This window comes from Pan paniscus, chromosome 2, assembly GCF_029289425.2.
Source record: "Pan paniscus chromosome 2, NHGRI_mPanPan1-v2.0_pri, whole genome shotgun sequence".
Lineage (NCBI taxonomy): Eukaryota > Metazoa > Chordata > Mammalia > Primates > Hominidae > Pan > Pan paniscus.
Window position 1 is genome coordinate 177,075,084 of NC_085926.1, and position 22,896 is coordinate 177,097,979.

At 34.2% G+C, this 22,896-nt stretch overlaps 1 protein-coding gene across 2 annotated transcripts in view; it reads left to right on the top strand.

Moving 5' to 3' along the window:
- Positions 1-22,896, top strand: part of PIK3CA (phosphatidylinositol-4,5-bisphosphate 3-kinase catalytic subunit alpha) — an 84,863-nt gene that overhangs the window by 56,117 nt on the left and 5,850 nt on the right. For both annotated transcript variants that reach the window (XM_034957744.3, XM_055110704.1), the window contains exons 7-17: positions 3,351-3,456; positions 3,953-4,105; positions 4,198-4,332; positions 11,972-12,096; positions 12,958-13,039; positions 13,333-13,497; positions 13,710-13,813; positions 14,747-14,918; positions 17,830-17,936; positions 18,454-18,575; positions 19,717-19,795. In XM_034957744.3, coding sequence (XP_034813635.1) covers positions 3,351-3,456; positions 3,953-4,105; positions 4,198-4,332; positions 11,972-12,096; positions 12,958-13,039; positions 13,333-13,497; positions 13,710-13,813; positions 14,747-14,918; positions 17,830-17,936; positions 18,454-18,575; positions 19,717-19,795 — 1,350 coding nt within the window. The remainder of the gene's footprint in view (positions 1-3,350; positions 3,457-3,952; positions 4,106-4,197; positions 4,333-11,971; positions 12,097-12,957; positions 13,040-13,332; positions 13,498-13,709; positions 13,814-14,746; positions 14,919-17,829; positions 17,937-18,453; positions 18,576-19,716; positions 19,796-22,896) is intronic.

The window sequence follows — 22,896 nt, forward strand, 5'->3', positions numbered from 1 at the left end:
TGTTGGCCAGGCTGGTCTTGAACTTCTGACCTCAGGTGATCCCACCCACCTTGGCCTCCCAAAGTGCTGGGATTACAGGCCTGAGCTATCATGCCTGGCCAGGATCTTTTTAAATTCTTGCTAAAACAAGAGTTTATATCCCACTCATACTGGTATGCCTCACACTGATTAGTGGGGTGGTTGTAGGAGGAAAAGAAAAACAACATTTGAGGAAATAATAGCCAGAATTTTTCCAAATTTGGTAAAAACTATAAACCCGTCAATCCAAGGAGTTCAACAAGCCCCAAGCAAAGACCCCAAAATAATACTGGATAGAATTATCCTAGCTAGCTGTTTCAAGTACCACAAGTTAAACTAGCTTTATAAAAGTAAAAGGCTGGGCGTGGTGGCTCACGCCTATAATCCCAACACTTTGGGAAGCCAAGGCAGATGGATCATTTGAGCCCAGGAGTTTGAGACCACCCTGGGCTATATGGAAAAACACAGTCTCTACCAAAAATACAAAAAATTAGCCTGGGATGGTGGTGTGTGTACCTATAGTCCCAGCTACTCAGGAGGGTGAGGTGGGAGGATCACCTGAGCCCAGGGAGGTTGAGACTGCAGTGAGCCATGATCGTACTACTGCAGTCCAGTCTAGGGGGCAGAGTGAGACCCTGACTCAAAAAAAAAAAAAAAAAGTAAAAGATAAACTTATTTAATAATATATGATTAAAATGTTGAAATGTTAGTAAAATAGCTATTTAGAAAGGACTATATTTGTCTTTAAGCATTCTGTAGTCTAAAAGGTGAAGTATTTATGGTAGTGTGAAAATTTAAGTAAATTTTTTAAACTTTTCTGTGCTTACAAAAACAAAAATCAGATAAATGAATATGAAGTTATTAAAAAGATAGAAAAGTAGATTTTAAAAATTCTTACTAAATATTTGTTTCAAATCTGTGCTTCTTTTATGCTAAATTAGATGCTTTATGATTTCTTCGTAAATGTTACGAGTATCTCCCAAAATCAGAGTCAATTTGGACTGTATACACACACACAACCATTTTCTAGAAATAAAGAACTTAGTTGAGCATGTGTATATGTGTGTGTGTCTGTGTGTTGTGAGATGGATGGACTTTAGAAGAAAAGAGAAATATGCTTTATTTTGTTAGCATAGGGCTGAACAAGTAGATTTGTAGGACATAGCTCTCTTAGAGTATAGAACACTTCTTATTAATTTATGAGCACTTCTAAAGATTTAGGAATAATAAAAAGTCTGGTACATTAAAGTAATATATCTTTAATTTTTCTTTTCTTTTTTTTTTTTTGGAGGCGGAGTCTTGCTCTGTCGCCCAGGCTGGAGTGCATGGCACAAACTCGACTCACTGCAACCTCTGCCTCAGCCTCCTGAGTAGCTGGAATTACAGGCGCCCACCACCACGCCCAGCTAATCTTGGCATTTTTAGTAGAGATGGGGTTTTGCCACATTGGCCAGACTGGCTTCGAACTCCTGACCTCAGGTGATCCGTCCACCTTGGCCTCCCAAAGTGCTGGGATTACAGGTGTGAGCCACCATGCCCAGCCTAATTTTTTTTAAATCATTGCGGACTTAAGTCCCATAATATTTTTCTCTATATGTTTCTACAGTTATATGTGTTACTGGGCATGGTAGTATGCGCCTGAAATCCCAGCAACTCAGGAGGCTAAGGGAGGCTGAGGCAAGAGGATCACTTGAGCCCAGGAGTTCGAAGCTATAATGCACTTTGGTCATGCCTGTGACTAGCCACTGCACTTCAGCCTGGGCACATAGCAATACCCTATCTCTAAAAAAAAATAATAATAATAACATTTGTTTTTTCTTTTACCTTTAGAATTCTTGCCACATTTCCCCATTTTAAATGTGTCTTGTTTCTATAAATAGACCATATTTTTAAAAATCTTTATCCATACTTGAGCAAAAATGCTAGAATAAATGGAACTTATTTTACTGATGACGTTTATTACTTAGTTGGCTAATTAAAAATAGAATTGTTATACTATTTTATTGTTGATTAAGAATTATTTTATTTATAATCAAGATTAGACCAGAATGATAAGACATTTGAAAAGTTTTTAAAATTACTGTCTAACATATGAGCTTCTATCATGGGACAATTGCTATTCTAATTCCTTTGCTTGTGTTATCTCATTTAATTTTATGAGATAGTTATCAACCTTATGAGGGTAGGTACTATTATTAGTCCCATTTCATAGAGGAGGCAAAAGACAAAGCAAGGGTCACACACTTAGTGAAAAAGGGGAAATAAGATTCTACTCCAGTCTGATTTCTGAGCCCATACTCTTTATCCATTGTTATAATGTTTTTTTAAAATACAAAACTGTTTATTGTATGTGGTTCTTTACAAATATGTTCACCAAAGACAGACATAATTTCACATGTAGCACCCAGTAAATTGAGGGAATTTATCATTAAAATTCAAATAATTTTTTATCTTGTTCACTTTTTGTAGCAGTGTTTTATTCTTCCCTTATGAATGTGAAGTTTTATTACCTTTTATAAAATAATTATTCTTCAATTCAAATACTTTATGTATCCATCATTTTATTTACCTACTGATTTATTTAGTGGATTCCTTTGGATAAAACTATATTATGTATAAAAGTAACTAAATGTAATCATAATAGGAAATCTTATTTTACCTTTAGTTTTCCTTTTGTTTGACTTTTATGAGCAAAATTATATATATAAATATATAGAAATAATAAATATATATTTATATATTTATATTATGTATATAGTATATTATATAATATAAATATATATTATAAATATAAATAAGTTTTTTAGTGACGTATGTAGCACACATGCATAAAAGTATACAAATCATAATTGTATAGTTCAGTCACAAAGTAAATACCCATGTCTTCTGCTTTTAACAAATGCACACATTTCTGTGGTTTTATTCCTACAATTGGAGCTGGGTCACAGGGAATACATATGCTCACTTTTATTAGATTATGCTTTCCAAATTGGTTGTAACAAATTATACCCCAATACTCTTAGTGTATGAGATTTCCTATTACTGCATAACCTTACCACCCCTTGGCATCATCAGCCTTTATAGTTTAGCCATTCTTATGTATAGTGATATCTCCATGAGATTTTAATTTTCATTTTCTGTATGACTAACAATGACTCCCTTTTCATGTTTATTAACTATTTGAATATGACCTTATAAAGTGCCTTTTCCAATCAATCTCTTTCCTGTTTTTCGTTTGGTTGATCTTTTTCTTCGTGATTTGTAGGAGTCATTTATATACTTTGATGAAGACTTTTCTTGATGTATTATTTTTTCTTTAAAATTTTACATAGGTGGAATGAATGGCTGAATTATGATATATACATTCCTGATCTTCCTCGTGCTGCTCGACTTTGCCTTTCCATTTGCTCTGTTAAAGGCCGAAAGGGTGCTAAAGAGGTAAAGTATTTCAGAAGGAACAATTATGGTTACCTTTAAAAACTCCTGATTATACCGCTGATTGAATTTTTTCACAAATTGGATGTTATTTTATATTTAAGAAAATAATAATAAATCAAACCTATTTTTAAAATTCTAATAAATGTATCATGGAAGAATACCTTGGGAGAGCTTCAGGAATTTATGATGAATATGTTTTGAGTTCTTATTGATACCATTTTAAAAAATGCAAAGTGACTATATAACAGGGATTGCATGCAAATATCTCATGCTTGCTTTGGTTCATATTTTCTATTTATAATTAAAATACATGTAATTTCAAATGGGGAAAAAGGAAAGAATGGGCTTAAACCTTGAAAAATCAATGTTTTTTTTTTAGATATTATATTCCCATTATTATAGAGATGATTGTTGAATTTTCCTTTCTGGGGAAGAAAAGTGTTTTGAAATGTGTTTTATAATTTAGACTAGTGAATATTTTTCTTTGTTTTTTAAGGAACACTGTCCATTGGCATGGGGAAATATAAACTTGTTTGATTACACAGACACTCTAGTATCTGGAAAAATGGCTTTGAATCTTTGGCCAGTACCTCATGGATTAGAAGATTTGCTGAACCCTATTGGTGTTACTGGATCAAATCCAAATAAAGTAAGGTTTTTATTGTCATAAATTAGATATTTTTTATGGCAGTCAAACCTTCTCTCTTATGTATATATAATAGCTTTTCTTCCATCTCTTAGGAAACTCCATGCTTAGAGTTGGAGTTTGACTGGTTCAGCAGTGTGGTAAAGTTCCCAGATATGTCAGTGATTGAAGAGCATGCCAATTGGTCTGTATCCCGAGAAGCAGGATTTAGCTATTCCCACGCAGGACTGGTAAGGCAAATCACTGAGTTTATTAAGTATCAATTATAATCTGTGGATTTAGGTAGATACTTTCTCTATGGAAAAGGATCCATATATTTTACTGGCATAGATACTATGAACTCTAGGACCAATATTGCAATAGAATTAAGTTCTCTATATGCTAATATTTTTACTGCACCTCTGCTTTTTTAAAGCCCTAGCTTGCCTTCATTCATTTAACAAATATTTATTGAATGCCGACTATGTGTAAAGCACTGGGAAAGGCACTAGGTAATAAAGTCATGAACTAAACAGACCTTCATTGAGTATGCACTCTAACTGTGAAAACAGACATTAAGCAGATAAAAGCAGAAATATAAGATTACAGTTGACCCTTGAACAACATGGATATGAACTACACTGGTCTACTTACATGTGGATTTTTTTCAATAAATATATTGGAAAATTTTTTGGAGATTTGTGACAATTTGAAAAAAACTTGGAGATAAACTACATTGTCCAGAAGTATCAAAAAAATTGAAGTTAGGTATGTCATGAATCCATAAAATATGTATAGATACAAGTCTATTTTATCATTTACAACCATAAAATATACACAAATCTATTATAAAAAGTTAAAATTTATCAAAACATACACACACAAACACAGACCATACATGGTACCACTCATAGTCAAGAGAAATGCAAACATATATAAAGATGCAGTATTAAATTGTATCTGCATAAAATTAACTGTAGTACATACTGTACTACTGTAATAATTTCATAGCCACCTCCTGTTGCTATTGTAGTAAGCTCAAGCATTGCATATATCCACTTAAAATGCTATGTAGGCTGGGCGCAGTGGCTCATGCCTGTAATCCCAGCACTTTGGGAGGCCGAAGCGGGTGAATCACCTGAGGTCAGAGTTCAAAACCAGCCTGGCAAACATGGTGAAATCCCGTCTCTACTAAAAATACAAAAAGCCGGGTGTGGTGGCATGTGCCTGTAATCCCAGCTACTTGGGAGGCTAAGTTAGGAGAATTGCTTGAACCCGGGAGGCAGAGGTTGCAGTGAGCCGAGGTCACGCCATTGCACTCCAGCCTGGGCAACAGAGCAAGACTCCGTCTCAAAAAACAAAACAAAACAAAACGCTATGTAATGCTGATCATCTCTACATGAGTACTTCATCACTTCAGTAAATGGTTTATTGCAGTAAAAAGTGATCTCTCACAGTTCTTGGATATTTTTCATCATGTTTAGTGCAATACCGTGAACCCTGAATAACACTATGAGGGCTGTAAGGAGTGCCTCTAGTGATGCTAGAGGTACTCTCAAGAAGCAGAGAAACGTCATGACGTTACAAGCAAAAGTTGAATTGCTTGATGTGTACCATATATTGAGGTCTGCAGCTGCAGTTGCCCTTATTTCAGACAGACAACTAATCTTGTAAACAGACAACATAAACTTTTGTTTGTTTTTGTTTTTTTGAGATGGAGTTTTGCTCTTGTTGCTCAGGCTAGAGTGCAATGGCACAATCTTGGCTCACTGCAACCTCTGCCTCCCGGGTTCAAGTGATCCTTCTGCCTCAGCCTCCTGAGTAGCTGGGATTACAGGCATGCGCCACCATGCCCAGCTAATTTTTGTATTTTTAATAGAGACGGGGTGTCTCCATGTTGGTCAGGCTGGTCTTGAACTCCTGACTTCATGTGATCCGCCCGCCTTGGCCTCCCAAAGTGCTGGGATTACAGGCGTGAGCCACCGCGCCCGGCCAAACTTTTTTTTTTAATAAGAGATGGGGTAGGTGGCTCACACCTGTAATCCTAGCATTTTGGGAGGCCGAGGCGGGTGGATCACGAGGTCAGGAGTTCAAGACCAGCCCGGCCAATATGGTGAAACCCCGTCTCTACTAAAAATACCAAAATTAGCCGGGCATTGTTGCACATGCCTGTTAGCTACTCAGGAGGCTGAGGCAGGAGAATCACTTGAACCTGGGAGATGGAGGTTGCAGTGAGCCGAGATTGCGCCACTGCACTCCAGCCTGGGCAACAGAGTGAGACTCCGTCTCAAAAAAACAAAAAACAAGAGAGAGATGGGGTCTCACTGTGTTGCCTGGGCTGGTCTCGAACTCCTGAGCTCAAGTGATCCTCCCTCCCCTACCTCCCAAAGTGCTAGGATTACAGGTGTGAGCCATCATGCCCGGCCAAAAGACAAAATAAATGTATAGTATCAGTAAATACAGTACAGTACTGTAAATGAATTTTCTCTTCCTTATGATTTTCTTAATAACATTTTATTTTCACTGTCTTACTCTATTGTAAGAATATAATGTATAGTACATATACCAAGTAAGTGTTAATCAACTGTTTATATTTCTGTTAAGACTTCCAGTCTACAGTAGGCATTTGTAGTTAAGTTTTTGGGGAGTCAAAATTTACACATGGATTTTCAATTGTACAGGAGATCAGTTGCCCCTATCCCCTATATTGTCCAAGGGTCAGCTGTATAAATCACATTAAGTGCCAGGAAGGAAAAAACAATAGTGAGCTAAGAATAACTAACTGAGGATTTGTGGGGAAAAGGCAAATATATATATATTGGGTTCAGGAAAGACCTCTCTGAGATGATAACCTTGAAGTTGAGACTGAAGTACAGCTATACCTCTGAGGTATTGTGAGTGGTCTAGTTCTAGACCACTGTACTAAAGCAGAAATCACAATAGAGTCACAAATGTTTTGGTTTCCCAGTGCATATAAAAGTTCTGTTCACATTATACTGTCATCTGTAAAGTGTGTAATAGTCTGTCATCTGTAAAGTGTGTGATAGCCTTACGTCTAACACAACAATGTACATACTTTAAAAATATTGCTCAAAAATGCTGATGATCATGCAAGGCTTCAGCAAGTTGTAATCTTTTTGCTGGTGGAGGGTCTTGCCTCAGTGTTGATGGCTGCTGACTTACCAAGCTGGTGGTTGCTGAAGTAACGTTAGCGTGGCTACAGCAATTTCTTTAAGACGACAGTGAAGTTTGCCACATTGATTGACCCTTCCTTTTGTGAAAGATTTCTCTGCAGCATGTGATGCTATTTGATAGCATTTTGCCCACAATAGAACTTCTTTCAGATTTGGAGTCAGTCCTCTCAAAACCTGACGTTACAGTTAACCAGCTGCATTAGCCCCTAACAAGAGAGTCAGCCTGAAGCTTTGAAGCCAGGCATTAACTTCTCTTCTCTAGCTGTGAAAGTCCTAGATGGCATCTTCTTCCATTATAAGACTGTCTTGTTTACATTGAAAATCTGTTGCTTAGTGTAGCCACCTTCATCAGTTATCTTGGCTAGATCTTCTGGATAACTTGCAGCAGCTTCTCCATCAGCACTTGCTGCTTCACAGCTTCTTTTTTAAACCTCTTAAACCAACCTCTGCTAGCTTCAAACTTTTCCTCTGAAGCATCTTCGTCTCTCTCAATATTCATAGAATTGAAAAGAGTTACGGCCTTGCTCTGGATTAGGCTTTGACTTAAGGAAAAGTTGTGGCTGGTTTGATCTTCTATCTAGACCACTAAAACTTTCTCCATTTCAGCATTAAGGCTGTTTTGTTTTCTCATACTTCATTCACTGAAGTAGCACTTTTAATTTTCTTCAGGAACTTTTCCTTTGCATTCACAACTTAGCTGTTTGGCACCAGAGGCCTAGCCTTGGCCTGTATGGCTTTTGACATGCATTTCTCACTAAACTTAACATTTCTAGCTTTTGATGTGAAGCAAGAGACGTGGCACTCTTCCTGTCACTTGAACACTTAGAGGCCATTGTAGGGTTGTTAATCGGCCTAATTTCAATATTGTTGTGTCTCAGAGAATAGGGAGTCCTGAGAGGAGGAAGAAAGAGGAGCAAAGGTTGGTCGGTGAAGAAGTCGGAACATGCAACACTTATCGAATAAGTTCACCATCTTAATTGGCTCATGGCACCCCCAACTGCATCAGAGTAACATCAAAGATCACTGATCTTTGATCACAGATCATCATAATGTATAATAATAATGAAAAGCTTGAAATATTATAAGAATTACCAAAATGTGACACAGAGACAAAAAATGAGCCATGCATTTGGAAAAATAGTGCCAGGAGACTTCCTTTACATAGGGATACCACCACAAACCTTCAGTTTGTTGGAAATGCAATATCTGTGAGGTATGATAAAGCAAAGCACAATAATACAGGGTATGCCTGCATAAATATATTGTTAGTTGAGCTTGGAAGCAGAGAAAACAGCAGGTCTTCACCATGTTATCCCAGGTTCCCCAGGAAAGAGCGTATGTAAGATGGAATTTAAATATTGATCTAGTTGTCTAATCTTGGCCATAGCTTTTGAACCACAGTATAATTATCTAGGTTCAAGAACCATTAACTCTCCCTGATTTCTCAAGGGCAAAGATGTCAATGCCACGAGAAGATGTTTGTGTTCATTGGTGTTTCCAAATATATTACTTTTTCTTTGGCCTTGTTGGCTATAGATAAACCAGCCAATGAATTTTGGGCCAAGAAGTCCAAAACACCCCTATCCCATTAACAGTAACAGCAGCATCAAGAGGCAGCCTGGTATATTGCACTTAGGAAATTTATTGATTCATAGCTGTGTTCTCAGTAAGGCATTTACCACTACTTTTCGGAAAACGAATTATCCTTTTCTGCATATATATTTTTCTGCATTTAAAAGATACGAGTCTCTTTTTTGAGCAGTTCTCTTTGTAAGAATTGATATTTGATGACTGTATTCTTTCTTAAAAGAAATTTTATTTCAAAGAAAAGAAATTTGCTTATTTTATAGCAGAATAAGACTTCTATTTTTCAGTTACGATTTGTATCTATTGGAAACTTTTGTAAATCTAAGATACGACATGGAATCTTAGTTTTTCTGTATCTTAAATATTTTACTATTTCATCATCCTAGAAATTACTTTATCCATATTCATTATTTCCAACTATGCTAAAAAAGACTAAAATAATATGAAAATATAAAAGAAGGATAGAATAGCCTAGAAGGATAATAAAATAGTGAAGTAAATCATGACGTTACATCATCCTTCAGTTTTCTTATTGCATTGCCCAGTGTCTTGCATCATCTTTCCAGAAGTATAGAAGAAGTCTGCAGACACTGTCTTTGTAATTTTTTTGTTTGGTTGGTTGGTTTCTTTCAGGCTTTCATTGGACACTTGAGAATTCAGAATTTTTCACTTTTCACCCAGAATGATGACAGATGAAAACTGACCAAGGAAGATATTTCACAAGCATTAGACAAATCATAATATGAATGTAGATAGATAGTAGCAGCCTAGAGCAGAGTTTCCCAACCTCAGCACTATTGACATTTTGCGCCAAATAATTCTTTGTTGTAGGAGCCATCCTGTGTGTGCAATCCAGGATGTTTAGCATCCCTGTCCTCTACCCTACTGCAGGCCAGTAGTGCCATCCCGCTAAGTTATGGCTATCAAAAATGTCTCCAGACATTAGCCAAGGTTCCTGGGTGGTCAAGGGGACACAAAATCACCCTAGTTGAGAACCACTACTCTAAAATCTAATCATGGTGAAGTTTATTATATAAATGAAATGTCAGATGACAACACCTAAACTGTCTCTCAGTTATCTTAAGTCTTCTCAAACTCAGGATAATGATGAGTAAAGAATATATTTCTAACAACAAAAAGGAAATTTGATAGTATTTCTAAAGACAAAAAGGAAATTTGTATTCACATTCAGTTAGTCATTCCACCAGAATGACTTCATCACACAATATTTTGTGACAAGAACCTGAACAGCCTGTTTTACAGTATTCTTTTCATCTTTTATTATATGCACCAAAATTTTCTTTTTAAAATTTTCTTGAACCTCTAAATCTACGTTAAAAATTTACCTGATACACTTTCTAAATGGACAAATGCCGAAGGTAGCTGTGTATACAAATGTGACTAGAAGGAAAAAGATGATGTAGAAATAAAATAACTCCTTGAGTTGATCATTCTGATTGGCATTTATAGAGTAGAAATGTTTTGTAATTACAGAGGAAAAAAGATGGCCTTTCCTTCAACAGTTATGAGCCGTCAGAATTTTCAAAAATACTGCATTTTGACAATGTAGTTTCTAGTTTGACAATGATATATTTATCTTCAAAACCAGGAAAATGTAGATAAGAATTTGGTTTTATAATATTTAAATTCTTAAAATGTCTAATAAAATTGTTTTCCCCATCACTTTATTCTTCTGTAAGTTATTTTATATTTAAAATGTAAACAAATAAAAATAAGTAAATAAACAGTAGCAGCTTCTTTTCCTGGTAAATAGAGGATTGAGTATGTATTATCTCTTTCCTGGACTATTGGAATAACCTCTCCCTCCTTCCACAGAGAAGCCATAATTTTATGAAATACAAATCAAATCATGGTATTCATTCTTTAAATAGCTATCAATAAAAATAAAATCCCAACTTTATACCCTGTTCGCAAATTTTACGTGGTCTGAATTCAGCTTACATTTCTTCTTTCCCTTCTCTATTGCCCATCAGGCTCACTGGCTTTATTCCTTCACACCAAACTAGTTATTTCCGGGGTGGGAGGAAGGCTTGCAGTGTTTTCTCCATCTGCAATAGTCTTTCCCAAATCTTAGTGTGGATAAAGATTCCTTCTTGTTACTTGAATCACAAATACTATGTTCTCAGTCATTCTCTGTTACATCATCCAGAGTACATTATATCAATTTTCCAATATTTTTATTTATTTGATTTCCCACTATAACAGAGGCTCTGTTAGTGCAGGGTCTTTTACTATTTTGTAATCCCAACAGCAAGAACAAAACAAGGTACATAGTACATATTTAATAAATACTTGTTGAACAAATATGTGCCAGTAATATTTCTTCATGCTGCTGAATAAGTTAACAGCATATAAACACATACAAACCAAGTGGCATGGATGTCTGCTTTCATTTTTAGCCATTTAAAAATATACGTAACCCATCCTAAGGGGTTTATATTTGTTTTGCATAATACATTAATATGTACTCATTATTCATTACACAGTTAATATATCTATATTTGCAGGGAATATACATTGCTTGGAATTATACAAAAAATATTATTTTTCGTTTTCTAATATTCAGGATACAGTGTTTTAATGGGGGTGTTTCTTCATTCTTTTTTTCTTATTGGTTTTTACTTTTTAAATTTGAAAGCCTTGCAGGGATCATAAGGATCTGTTCAGGCAAAGAACATGAAAGGGTTTACATTTTTATCATTTTAGTGTTTCTTATTCTCTATATCAAAAACATTCACAGATAAGTTAACAAGATCCTCATCAGGAGGAAAAGTAAATTGTTCACTACCATCCTCTAGTATCCTAATCTGGTCTTGTTGTTGGCTAACTTCAGCAGTTACTATTCTGTGACTGGTGTAATATTAACCAAATAAATTACTGGATTTGTTCCACAAATATTATGTCTTAGATTGGTTCTTTCCTGTCTCTGAAAATAAAGTCTTGCAATGAAAATAAATTATTTTACAACAGTTAATTAGCAATGTAAAATTTATTGAAAATGTATTTGCTTTTTCTGTAAATCATCTGTGAATCCAGAGGGGAAAAATATGACAAAGAAAGCTATATAAGATATTATTTTATTTTACAGAGTAACAGACTAGCTAGAGACAATGAATTAAGGGAAAATGACAAAGAACAGCTCAAAGCAATTTCTACACGAGATCCTCTCTCTGAAATCACTGAGCAGGAGAAAGATTTTCTATGGAGCCACAGGTAAGTGCTAAAATGGAGATTCTCTGTTTCTTTTTCTTTATTACAGAAAAAATAACTGACTTTGGCTGATCTCAGCATGTTTTTACCATACCTATTGGAATAAATAAAGCAGAATTTACATGATTTTTAAACTATAAACATTGCCTTTTTAAAAACAATGGCTGTAAATTGATATTTGTAGAAAATCATACTACATTGGTAGTTGGCACATTAAATGCTTTTTCTTACTCTGAATTCCTGATATGACTTTCTTTAGGATTGTTTAAAATATTCTAGTAGTTTTAGGTCAATTTAGATGTGATTTAGTTGGTCTAGATATTATAATTTTTAGGGGTTCCCTTTCATTTTTCTTTTTTCTTACGTTTCTTCAAATAGTATAATGCCTTATTTTCATTTATGAAGAAATTACCCTGCTGTTGGTGATACGGGTATATTTAAATAAACCAGTTGCAGTGCATTTCTGCAGAAAGTCCATTAAGACATAAATTTTGTCCAGTAACTACAGTAGAAGTGGTGACTCTATGATTCATTCATGTTGCATAAGTAGTTGAAAAATATGAGCTATATGAAGAGTGGTATAACATATATTCATAATTTTTCTTAACTGTTAACTAAATTTAAGTACTTATAATCCATTTGCATTTTCCTTTTGTGTTCTTTGCCATTATAACTGTGCCTAAGTATATATGTAAATATATTTCCAACTATAGGGTTAAACACTGATGTCTTTTGAATTTTAAAAAAGCTAGTAATGTAAGAAGTTTGGGACTTCTTAAGAAGATTCATATGGAGAAGTTAGACATGTCAACCTTTTGAATAGCATGCAAGAATGTTTATGTTTATTTTGTTTCTCCCACACAGACACTATTGTGTAACTATCCCCGAAATTCTACCCAAATTGCTTCTGTCTGTTAAATGGAATTCTAGAGATGAAGTAGCCCAGGTAAATGTATGTTTGAGATTACTAGATAACTGTTGTACAAATTGGTATGTCACTTAAATTGTTTTCTCTCAGAAAGTCCACATAAATAAATGAAATAGACTAATAGTAATATAGTGTAGAAAAAAACACCCTTAACATTATTTCCATAGATAAAACTAATTAGAACTGTAAATTCTAAGGAGATTATTTATCTAAACTAATTTTAAAATCAGAAGTTAAGGCAGTGTTTTAGATGGCTCATTCACAACTATCTTTCCCCTTTAAATATGATTTATTGTCTTTCTCATACACAGATGTATTGCTTGGTAAAAGACTGGCCTCCAATCAAACCTGAACAGGCTATGGAACTTCTGGACTGTAATTACCCAGATCCTATGGTTCGAGGTTTTGCTGTTCGGTGCTTGGAAAAATATTTAACAGATGACAAACTTTCTCAGTATTTAATTCAGCTAGTACAGGTAAAATAATATAAAATAGGAAATAATGTTTAATTACAATAATAATTTATTCTAGATCCATACAACTTCCTTTTAAAAAACCTACTGCACTAACTAGTTTTATGCTTAAAAAAAAAATTATTACCAGTAATATCCACTTTCTTTCTGAAAAAATTTTCTTTAGATCGGCCATGCAGAAACTGACCCTGATTTGTTTTTTTTGAATCACCTAGGTCCTAAAATATGAACAATATTTGGATAACTTGCTTGTGAGATTTTTACTGAAGAAAGCATTGACTAATCAAAGGATTGGGCACTTTTTCTTTTGGCATTTAAAGTAAGTCTAATTATTTTCCCATTAAATTCTTAAGGTACATATTACTTGCTTTCTTAATAGATTTATAAATATGTATTACTTATATACTTTTGTTTATGTTTGGCTGGAAGAGTTTTCCATACTAAAAGTATTTTGTACCAGTGATGAGCTTCTCAACTTTTGCTCTTTGAAATTTAAAAAGCAGTAAATTCAAAACTAAATTTTAGTCATGAATGAGAGCTTAAATATTTTTAAAGATTTTTGTTCTACTTAAGTCAAATTTTCTAGGTCCAGATGAATATTGCTGTAGGTTTCACTGTGTGTATGGATTACAATATCCCCAAACAAAGAAAAAAATGTTTTACCTTGAAATTCAGAACAATGTCAAACTCCCGTGGTTCTTACTGAAAAACAAGCTAATTAAGAATAAAAAATGTTTTGTAGAATGTGATATATGTAGTACTCAAAAGTTACAGGTCATAAACCATATAACTTTTCATAAATTTAGAAGCAGATTTATATCTAATATGATATTTTAAGTGTTAAAATTTAATAATGGAACCCAGAAGTTAAGTTGAAAACAAGAAGCATAGGCGTGTGTCAGAAGAGTCAAACAGCATTCACTGAGCGCTTTGTTCCCTCCCTCTTCATTTGATTATTTTTGTGCTCAATTTCCTTTTTTCATGTTTTTATATCTTGTACTGAGATTAGTCAATGAAAACTAGTTGAAATAAACCTAAAAACTAGATGTTTATTTAATCACATATTCAGGAACTACCTGAAACTCATGGTGGTTTTGTTTCTAAATTACAGGTTTTGAATAATTTTATTATTAGTATGATTGTAACATTTATTGGATTTCAAAAATGAGTGTTTAAATTGTTTAGCAAAGATTATTTGTATACTGATTTAAGACTATATATATATTTTTTTAATTTTGCACGATTCTTTTAGATCTGAGATGCACAATAAAACAGTTAGCCAGAGGTTTGGCCTGCTTTTGGAGTCCTATTGTCGTGCATGTGGGATGTATTTGAAGCACCTGAATAGGCAAGTCGAGGCAATGGAAAAGCTCATTAACTTAACTGACATTCTCAAACAGGAGAAGAAGGATGAAACACAAAAGGTGTGTGACTCTAGTTTGTGTTTGAGACTCTTTTCACTGCAGTGGGGCAGAGTTGTTTAGAAGCCCAGTGTATATACAGATCATGGTCCTTGGAATCAAGCAGATTAGGATTTGGAACCAAGTTCCACTGCCTCTCAGCTGTGTAGTGTTAGACACGTCATGCAGGCTCTCAGGACTCATTTTCTTTGTCTGTAAAATGGGAATAATACCTGCTTCATAAGGCCATTGTGAGAATTAAATTACATGAGATATGCAAAGAACCTATCACAATCCTTGGAACATAGAAGGTGCCCAATAAATGTTAGATCCCTTTACTTTCCCTTCCTTTCTCTTATTCAGGTCCCTAAGTATTTACAGTGATTATTTCCTTATTCTGTCATTTATTGTCTCTCAGTAATGACCCTGAAAATGAGTGGAAAGAAGTTAGTTTTTACATTTCCAAGTTTAAAATGGATTTTGAGTCACTCAGTAAATATATCACACTCTAGTCATCTGCTGTCTAGCTTAGTATAACTAAGAGTAGGAAATACAATGTAAACTTTTTTTTTTTTTGAGACAGGGTCTGGCTCTTTTGCCTGGCCTGGAATGCAGTGGTGCAATTTCGGCTCACTGCAGCCTTGACCTCCTGGGTTCAAGCCATCCTCCCACCTCAGCCTCCTGAGTAGCTAGGACTATAGGAGCATGCCACCACTTCCAGCTAATTTTTGTATTTTTAGTAGAGACAGTGTTTCACTTTGTTGCCCAGGCTGGTCTCCAATTCCTGGGCTCAAGCAGTCTGCCCACCTCGGCCTCCCAAAGTGCTGGAATTACAGGCATGAGCCACTGTGCCTAGACCAATGTAAACTTTTTTATGACCTTTTCCTACACCCTATTCTTTATTCAATCCAATCCACCACATCCTAAATTCACCACCTCTTACAATTAAAAGGAAGCTCATTCCTCACCTCTAGTAAAAGGAAAAAAAAAATAAAAATCGTATATTAGTGAGTCCCCAAAGGACAGAGAATGTAAGTTAGCAGTACTGAATGAATTTTTCCAGCATCTTCATTACTAGTACTTGAAGGAAAAAAAAAAATTAAAACAAAGTTATTGTATTAATGTAAATGTCATACAGTGTGAGTTGATTTTATTGAAGTGTGATATATAAATTCAAATATAGGATGTTAGAAAATAATTGTACTCTTTCTGATACTGGAATTTATGAGCAAGAAGGGTCTAGATTGCCCTGGAAGAACAAAATTTATTGTATTTATATATTGTAACTGAGCTGAGAAAAAAGAAACTAAATTTTAGATACATTTGTAAATACAGATGTTCCTCAACTTATAACAGGGTTATATCCTGATAAACACATCATAAGTTGAAAATATCTTACAGGCAAAAATGGGCATTTTGTAGATGTGATGGGATGCGAAAACACAAAACACAGTATCCAAAAAATGCTGGCCACACAGTACACTGTAGACTATTGGTCGTTTACCCTCGTGACTGCATGGCTGACTGGGAGCTGCGGCTCGCTGCTGCTACCCAGCATCTCAAGAAAATACTGTGTTGCATATCACTAGCCCAGGAAGAGATAAAAGTTTAAAATTTGATGTATAGTTTCTACTGAATGCATGTAGGAAGAGATAAAAGTTCAAAATTTGACATATAATTTCTGAATGCATGTTGCTTTCACACCATCACAAAGTTGAAAAATAGTAAGTCAAAACCATTGTAAGTTGGAGACCATCTGTGTAGGCATTTCTTCTAAGCTGGAGTTTTTATATCACAAATTGGCTATGATACAGTGGATTAATTAGGAACATGAAATTCATTACTCAGATCATTATTGGCTTAAATGAGATTTTGATAGGGAACTAAGATTGCAGTCATAGAAACAAGAGCAGTTACTTTGAGTGGCTTTGTGTTTTGTTGTAACAATGAGTGATAAAATGTAAGAAGCATTGTGCTAACATTAGAGTTGTCAGTGATAGAAATGCCTTTACATGAACAAGAGCTATCTAGTCAGTGATGATTAGATTTTCTAACTATTCATTTGTATATAACACGAAGAAAAAAACTTTATTATTTAAATTCCAGCATGAAAATTAATTTATTATTAATTCCTAGCCCCTAACCACTTTTTCCCCCACTCACATTTTATATTTTCAATAGGTGAAAGTTTCCTAAAATAAAATCCCAGCTATTGCATGATAACTCAGCAGTCTGGGCTCTGATTTGAATTGATTAAAAAGGGATATTGTTTTGTAGCCACATACTAAAACCTGAATATAGTATGAGACCCCATGTAACAAATGTTTTTACAAGTCCTTTTCCCAACAATTTCTTTTAGCCTCACTAGACCACTTTCACCCAGCAAAGAGAGTATGAATGCTGTGTTTTCTTAAAAGCCTAAAAGTAAGGTTATTAAGCTAATGTAACATGGTCTCCTTAGTTTTTCCTCTAGAACACAGATCAGCAAATTTTCTTAAAGGGCCAGATAGTAACTGTTTTAGACTTTGCAGGCCCATGTGGTCTCTGTCTTAACTATTCAACTCTGCTATTCTCGTAAAAGCAGCCAATATGTAATGAATGGGTGTAGCTATATTCTAATACAACTCAATTTACAAAAACTGGCAGCTGACCTGCCGGTTGACTAGCCCTGCTCTACAGCCAAAAGCATTGCCACTATCACCAAGCAGATTTCATCTTCTTACAGGAAGGGGTACACAGTGCTGCCAGTCTTGCTTCTGTCTCTGAGTGTTGCTGCTCTGTGTTGTAGAAACCCTCTTAATTAGAAAGCAGCAGTCTAGGATGTAGATTCAGAGACTGTACAGTACTGAGGTTCTCATGTGAGAAAGAGATTAGCAGTTAGTTTTATCTTTTATTAAGTCAGTTTCTTACTGTGACTATCCTTTTTTTTAATCAGGTACAGATGAAGTTTTTAGTTGAGCAAATGAGGCGACCAGATTTCATGGATGCTCTACAGGGCTTTCTGTCTCCTCTAAACCCTGCTCATCAACTAGGAAACCTCAGGTACTTTCTTGGGGGTTTCATTGATATATTTAAATAAATACCTTTTCTGGATAAAATCTTGAGAAAAGTAAAAATGTCTGTTATAATTAGAATGTTCAATAATTTATGCTTCTCTCTCTCTCATTCTCCTACCCTCAAAATAAGAGTAGTAAATTATCTTAAGTTCAGTACTGCCTTTATTCAGAATGAGTTTTTACTACTTAAATAATACAGTTTAAAACCTTCTATGGCCAGAATTTCTGTTACCATAGGATAAGAAATGGAAATGTAATATCTGTAAAACTAATGATATATCTCTATATATTTGTTGGAAATTCATATGCAATTATATAACTTTTAAAACTTTTAGTTTTTTTTATACTCTTTAGAAATGGATTCCTAAATAAAAATTGAGGTGAAAGTTGTAAATCTTTGTAACACTTCAAAAAGCTATATTGTATTTATATTTTAAAATAAATTTGAGGGTAAAAGAATAATAAAGCAAAGGTACCTAGTAAAGTTTTTAACTATTTTAAAGGCTTGAAGAGTGTCGAATTATGTCCTCTGCGAAAAGGCCACTGTGGTTGAATTGGGAGAACCCAGACATCATGTCAGAGTTACTGTTTCAGAACAATGAGATCATCTTTAAAAATGGGGATGGTAAGGAAGAGTATTAATGAGCTTATGATGCATGAATTTAGCTATCTTTTTATACACAGGATATTTATGAACCATGAAAACTATTGAAAGCCATTTAAGGAATATACACATGTGATAAAATAAGTAATATTTATCAGATGTCTTGACCTTTGAAATATGCATGTATAATCAATGAAAAGAAAAGAAGTACTAGGTTTAGATCAGAAGTCCTGAAATCAGTTTTTTGTTTTTTCTTTTTCCTGTTCCCTGCCTCCAACCCCCCTCCCGTGGACCTGTGTAGAGAAGTATTTTTTGTTGTTGTTTTGGTTTTTTTTTTAAATCAGTTTCTAATTATCATTTGCTTAGCTGTGTGAGTATCCATTCATTCCATAAATATTCTATGTGCTAGGCTCTGGGGTTTTAGCAGTGAGGAAAACAGAATCCCTGCCCTCTTGGAGCTTACAGCCTAACAGAGAAAAGAGGGACATTAAATGAATAATTACAAAAATAAAATTGCAAGCATGTTGCAAAGGAAAAGTGTAGTCTGCTCAGGAACCATATAAAAGAAGGTACTTATATGGAGGAAAAGGCTATGGGGGGAGTGAAGGAGGATCATGGACGGGTTTTCAATAGGAAATGACATTTCAGCAGTGAATTCTGTTGATCCCAATATTTTAATATAAACACATGTTCAAATTTAAGGATTCAGAAAAATAATTACTATAAATGCTTTAATTAAAAATTTTTGTGAGATGCGTGCTCACTTATCCTACATTGTTATTCAAATATGTTTATGCAAAGACTTCAAAAGTGGATTTAAGAATCAGAATATTAAGAGCCATTTGTAGTGGTGCATGCTTGTGATCCCAGTTGCTCTGGAGGATTACTTGAGCCCAGGAGTTTTAGACCAGCCTGGGCAACTTAGCAAGACCCCATCTCAAAAAATTATAAATACATTAATAAAGCTATGTAAAGGCTTTGAGTGGACATATACACTCATTTATAAATTTTTTGAAAAGAAATCAGAATATTGCTTTCCTGAAGTTTCTTTTGAAGAGTAAATATAGCTGTATTTGTTTTTCATTTGAAAACCATGTGATGGCGTGATCCCCAAATTTGCATCTGTGGCATTAAATGGTGATACATATTATTTGAATTTCAGATTTACGGCAAGATATGCTAACACTTCAAATTATTCGTATTATGGAAAATATCTGGCAAAATCAAGGTCTTGATCTTCGGTAGGTAACCAGTAAGGCAACCTGTATGTTGAAAGTTATCCTGAAAAAGTGAACTATTAATAATTATAGAAGCATATAGAGGCATATGTCTAAAAAGAAATGTATGCAGTAATTATCAGTAGTTGATTACACTATAGTACTTTGACATATCCTCCTCTTACTTGACTTAGAATAGCTAAATTATATTCAGCTAAGTAAAAAGAGCTAATAAGCTAATAAACACTCTGCTACTGCCTCTGGAGTGTCACCATTAGGAACAAGACAAAGGAGACACAAAAGACCCCTGTTTTCATTCAGAAATTAAGAGTTTAAAAGAAAGTTTCATAATGGGAATTTTCTAATTCTAAAACTGTATAAATCCTCAAATATTGGAATCAGTTTTGCAGCAAAATTATGCAACCAGCTATCTTAGAGTTTTTACCAGTCTGTTGGTTTCTACCCAACTTTCCACAATATCAGTATTATCACCAAGTTTTCTGTCATGCTTCATCTTCTCCTAGTCATTGTTGCTTCTAAAATGTTCTTCCTTACCTGACTTGTCTTTTTGCAAATCCATAGTCATTCAGGCAAAGCCCACTCTGTCCAAAGTATTTTGGCCTATAAGTGGACATAGAGTCAAGTCTAGCTGTAACAACAGGGTACATTTAGTAGGAATTGCAGGTAACACCAGACAAGGGCTTATTTGTATGCCGCTTATAAATTTTAAGAGTAGCTAGTATACAAAAATGTGTCAGTGACAAATAGTTGTACCCTTTTATTGCAAAGAAGAAAGTGGACATTTCAGGTGACCTGCTAAGGCACAAAATTGTCATCAACTTCAAATTTGTAACTCCTGATACGTAGCTTAACCCCTGCTGCTTTCCAAAAATGGTTAATGTTATATGAATCAAATTTCACTTTTTGGTATAATTTCCTGTGTCATGAGAGATACATGCCACTACTACCATGTCCCCCAAAGGAATAGACTGTAAAAAAGATTATAGAGCTAAGAAAGAGTAAAGGAGATAACCGTGTAACGCTGGTTAATTACATTGTTTAATTATAAATTAATGACTTTGCAAAAAAGCATCTGAAGTTAAGATGATTAGAAATATTAATGGTTTTTTAGTCTTGTATTTTCTGAATATTTTTTAACTTAAGTAAATATAAGTAAAAATTTTATTTCAAGTTTAACTTTAGATTAAAATTATTTAAGTAAAATCATAACAGCATTTTTATTTATACTTGGCAAAACTATAATTCAGAATCGGGTTTATTTTAACCCTGCTTCTTTTTTTTAATAACAAGACTTAGAAGACAATTAAATTCTGTAAACTGTGAGCATGTTCAACAGTGATAAAAACATAAAATAAGAAAGAATGAGCAGGAGTACAACCTTAAGATATTTCCCTATTTACGAGGGCAGGTAGAAGAAAAGGTTGTGTAAGAGAAGTCATCAAAGGAAGTAGGAGTACTAGAGGAAGTGATTGACAATTTGTAGGGCCAAGGGCTTCAAGGGGGTTAAAAGAATAAGGCCTGTGAAAAAGCACTTGGATTTAGTGACTCATCATTAGTTTTAAGAGTTTACTCACTAGAGTGGTAGGTGTAGAAGCTAGGCTACAAGGAATTAAGTAAGAAAATGAAAATAAGTATAGACTGTATTAGGAATTTAAGAAGTAAAGGAAAGGTGGAAAATATGGAGAGTAGCTTACGAGAAGAACAGAGCAAGGAAAACCAAACTTTGGATACTTACGTGTCAATCTGAATGTTAGGTGCTTTTTTTCATTGTCTCTTTAAATCCGCACATCTGCACCCTTGACTACGTGTCCTATTTAATTTTCTATGTGAATAAATGAGAGGTACCCTAAAAAGCATTTGTGCCACATCCCAAGTATTATGGTTGTATCAAAGGGAAACATTTGTGGGATTATTTGAGCTGTGAGCTGAACTAGCTGCTGTTTTTATGGAACACGATTTTTACTTAAATAACTAGTAGGCAAGCTATGGTTATTCAGACATGGATATTTGGCAGACATTTTCTTGAAAATGAACAATATGTGCCTGTCTCTTTGAAGAAAACAACTGTGACAGTATTTGTTGCCAATGATAAAATTCAAACTTGCAACAAAAATTTCATTAGAAATTCAAAATTAGAATTTTGAAAATTCTAATTTTCATTATCTGCCGCTGAACCTAATAGAGTCCCTAAACTTAACATCTTTCTGATGAGATTCTTGGTAATATTAACAATTGTGGTTTTTTAGTATGGTATAATGAAAAGTATCAACATTTGGAACATCTACAAATGACCATGCAGCATACTATAAAATCATGTATGGGTAAGAGATCCTTTAAAAGGCAAGAAAGACAAATTGATTTTAATGTAACTGAGTATGAAAAGTTTATTGATACAGTTTTAGATTACATTTTGCAACTTAAGAAACTTATCTTGTCAGGTTTTAGAATAGTACCAAAGAAAAATATCACAATTATCTGAAAAGTCTATTATAATACTCCTTCTTTTTCTACCTACCTATCTTTGTGAGGCCAGATTTTCTTTTTATACTTTAATTAAAACATTGCATTAGATTGCATACAAAAGCATATATGAGAATCCAGCTGGGTACTATGAAGCCAGACATTTAAAAAAATTTTTTAATGTGAAAGAATTTCACTCTTCTCACTAAATTTTTTAAATGCATTTTTTGTTTCATGAAATATGTTACTTATATTAACATGTCATAGTTTGTTGCTTTTAAATGAATTAGTAAATATTTAAAATTTTTATTTTCCCTATTTCAATTTCTAATATCAGTAGATGTAATTCACATAACTAAAAGCTCTTTGGAGTCCTCAGTAATTTCTACAAGTGTAAAGGAGTCCTGAGACCAAAATTGAGAACTTCTGCCCTACAGTTTTATTTCGATGTCAATTAAACATCTTTAAATTAACGCATATTTTTAAAATCATAAATGTTTGTAAAATTTTAATTGCCACAATAATTTTCTTAATTCTTTTCTGATAAAAATACAGTGCTTTCTCAGTTGAAGGTTATAATAAATGATGACAGGAATAATTTTGAGGATTATTCCAGGAGTATCTTTATCACACCATAAAAAAGA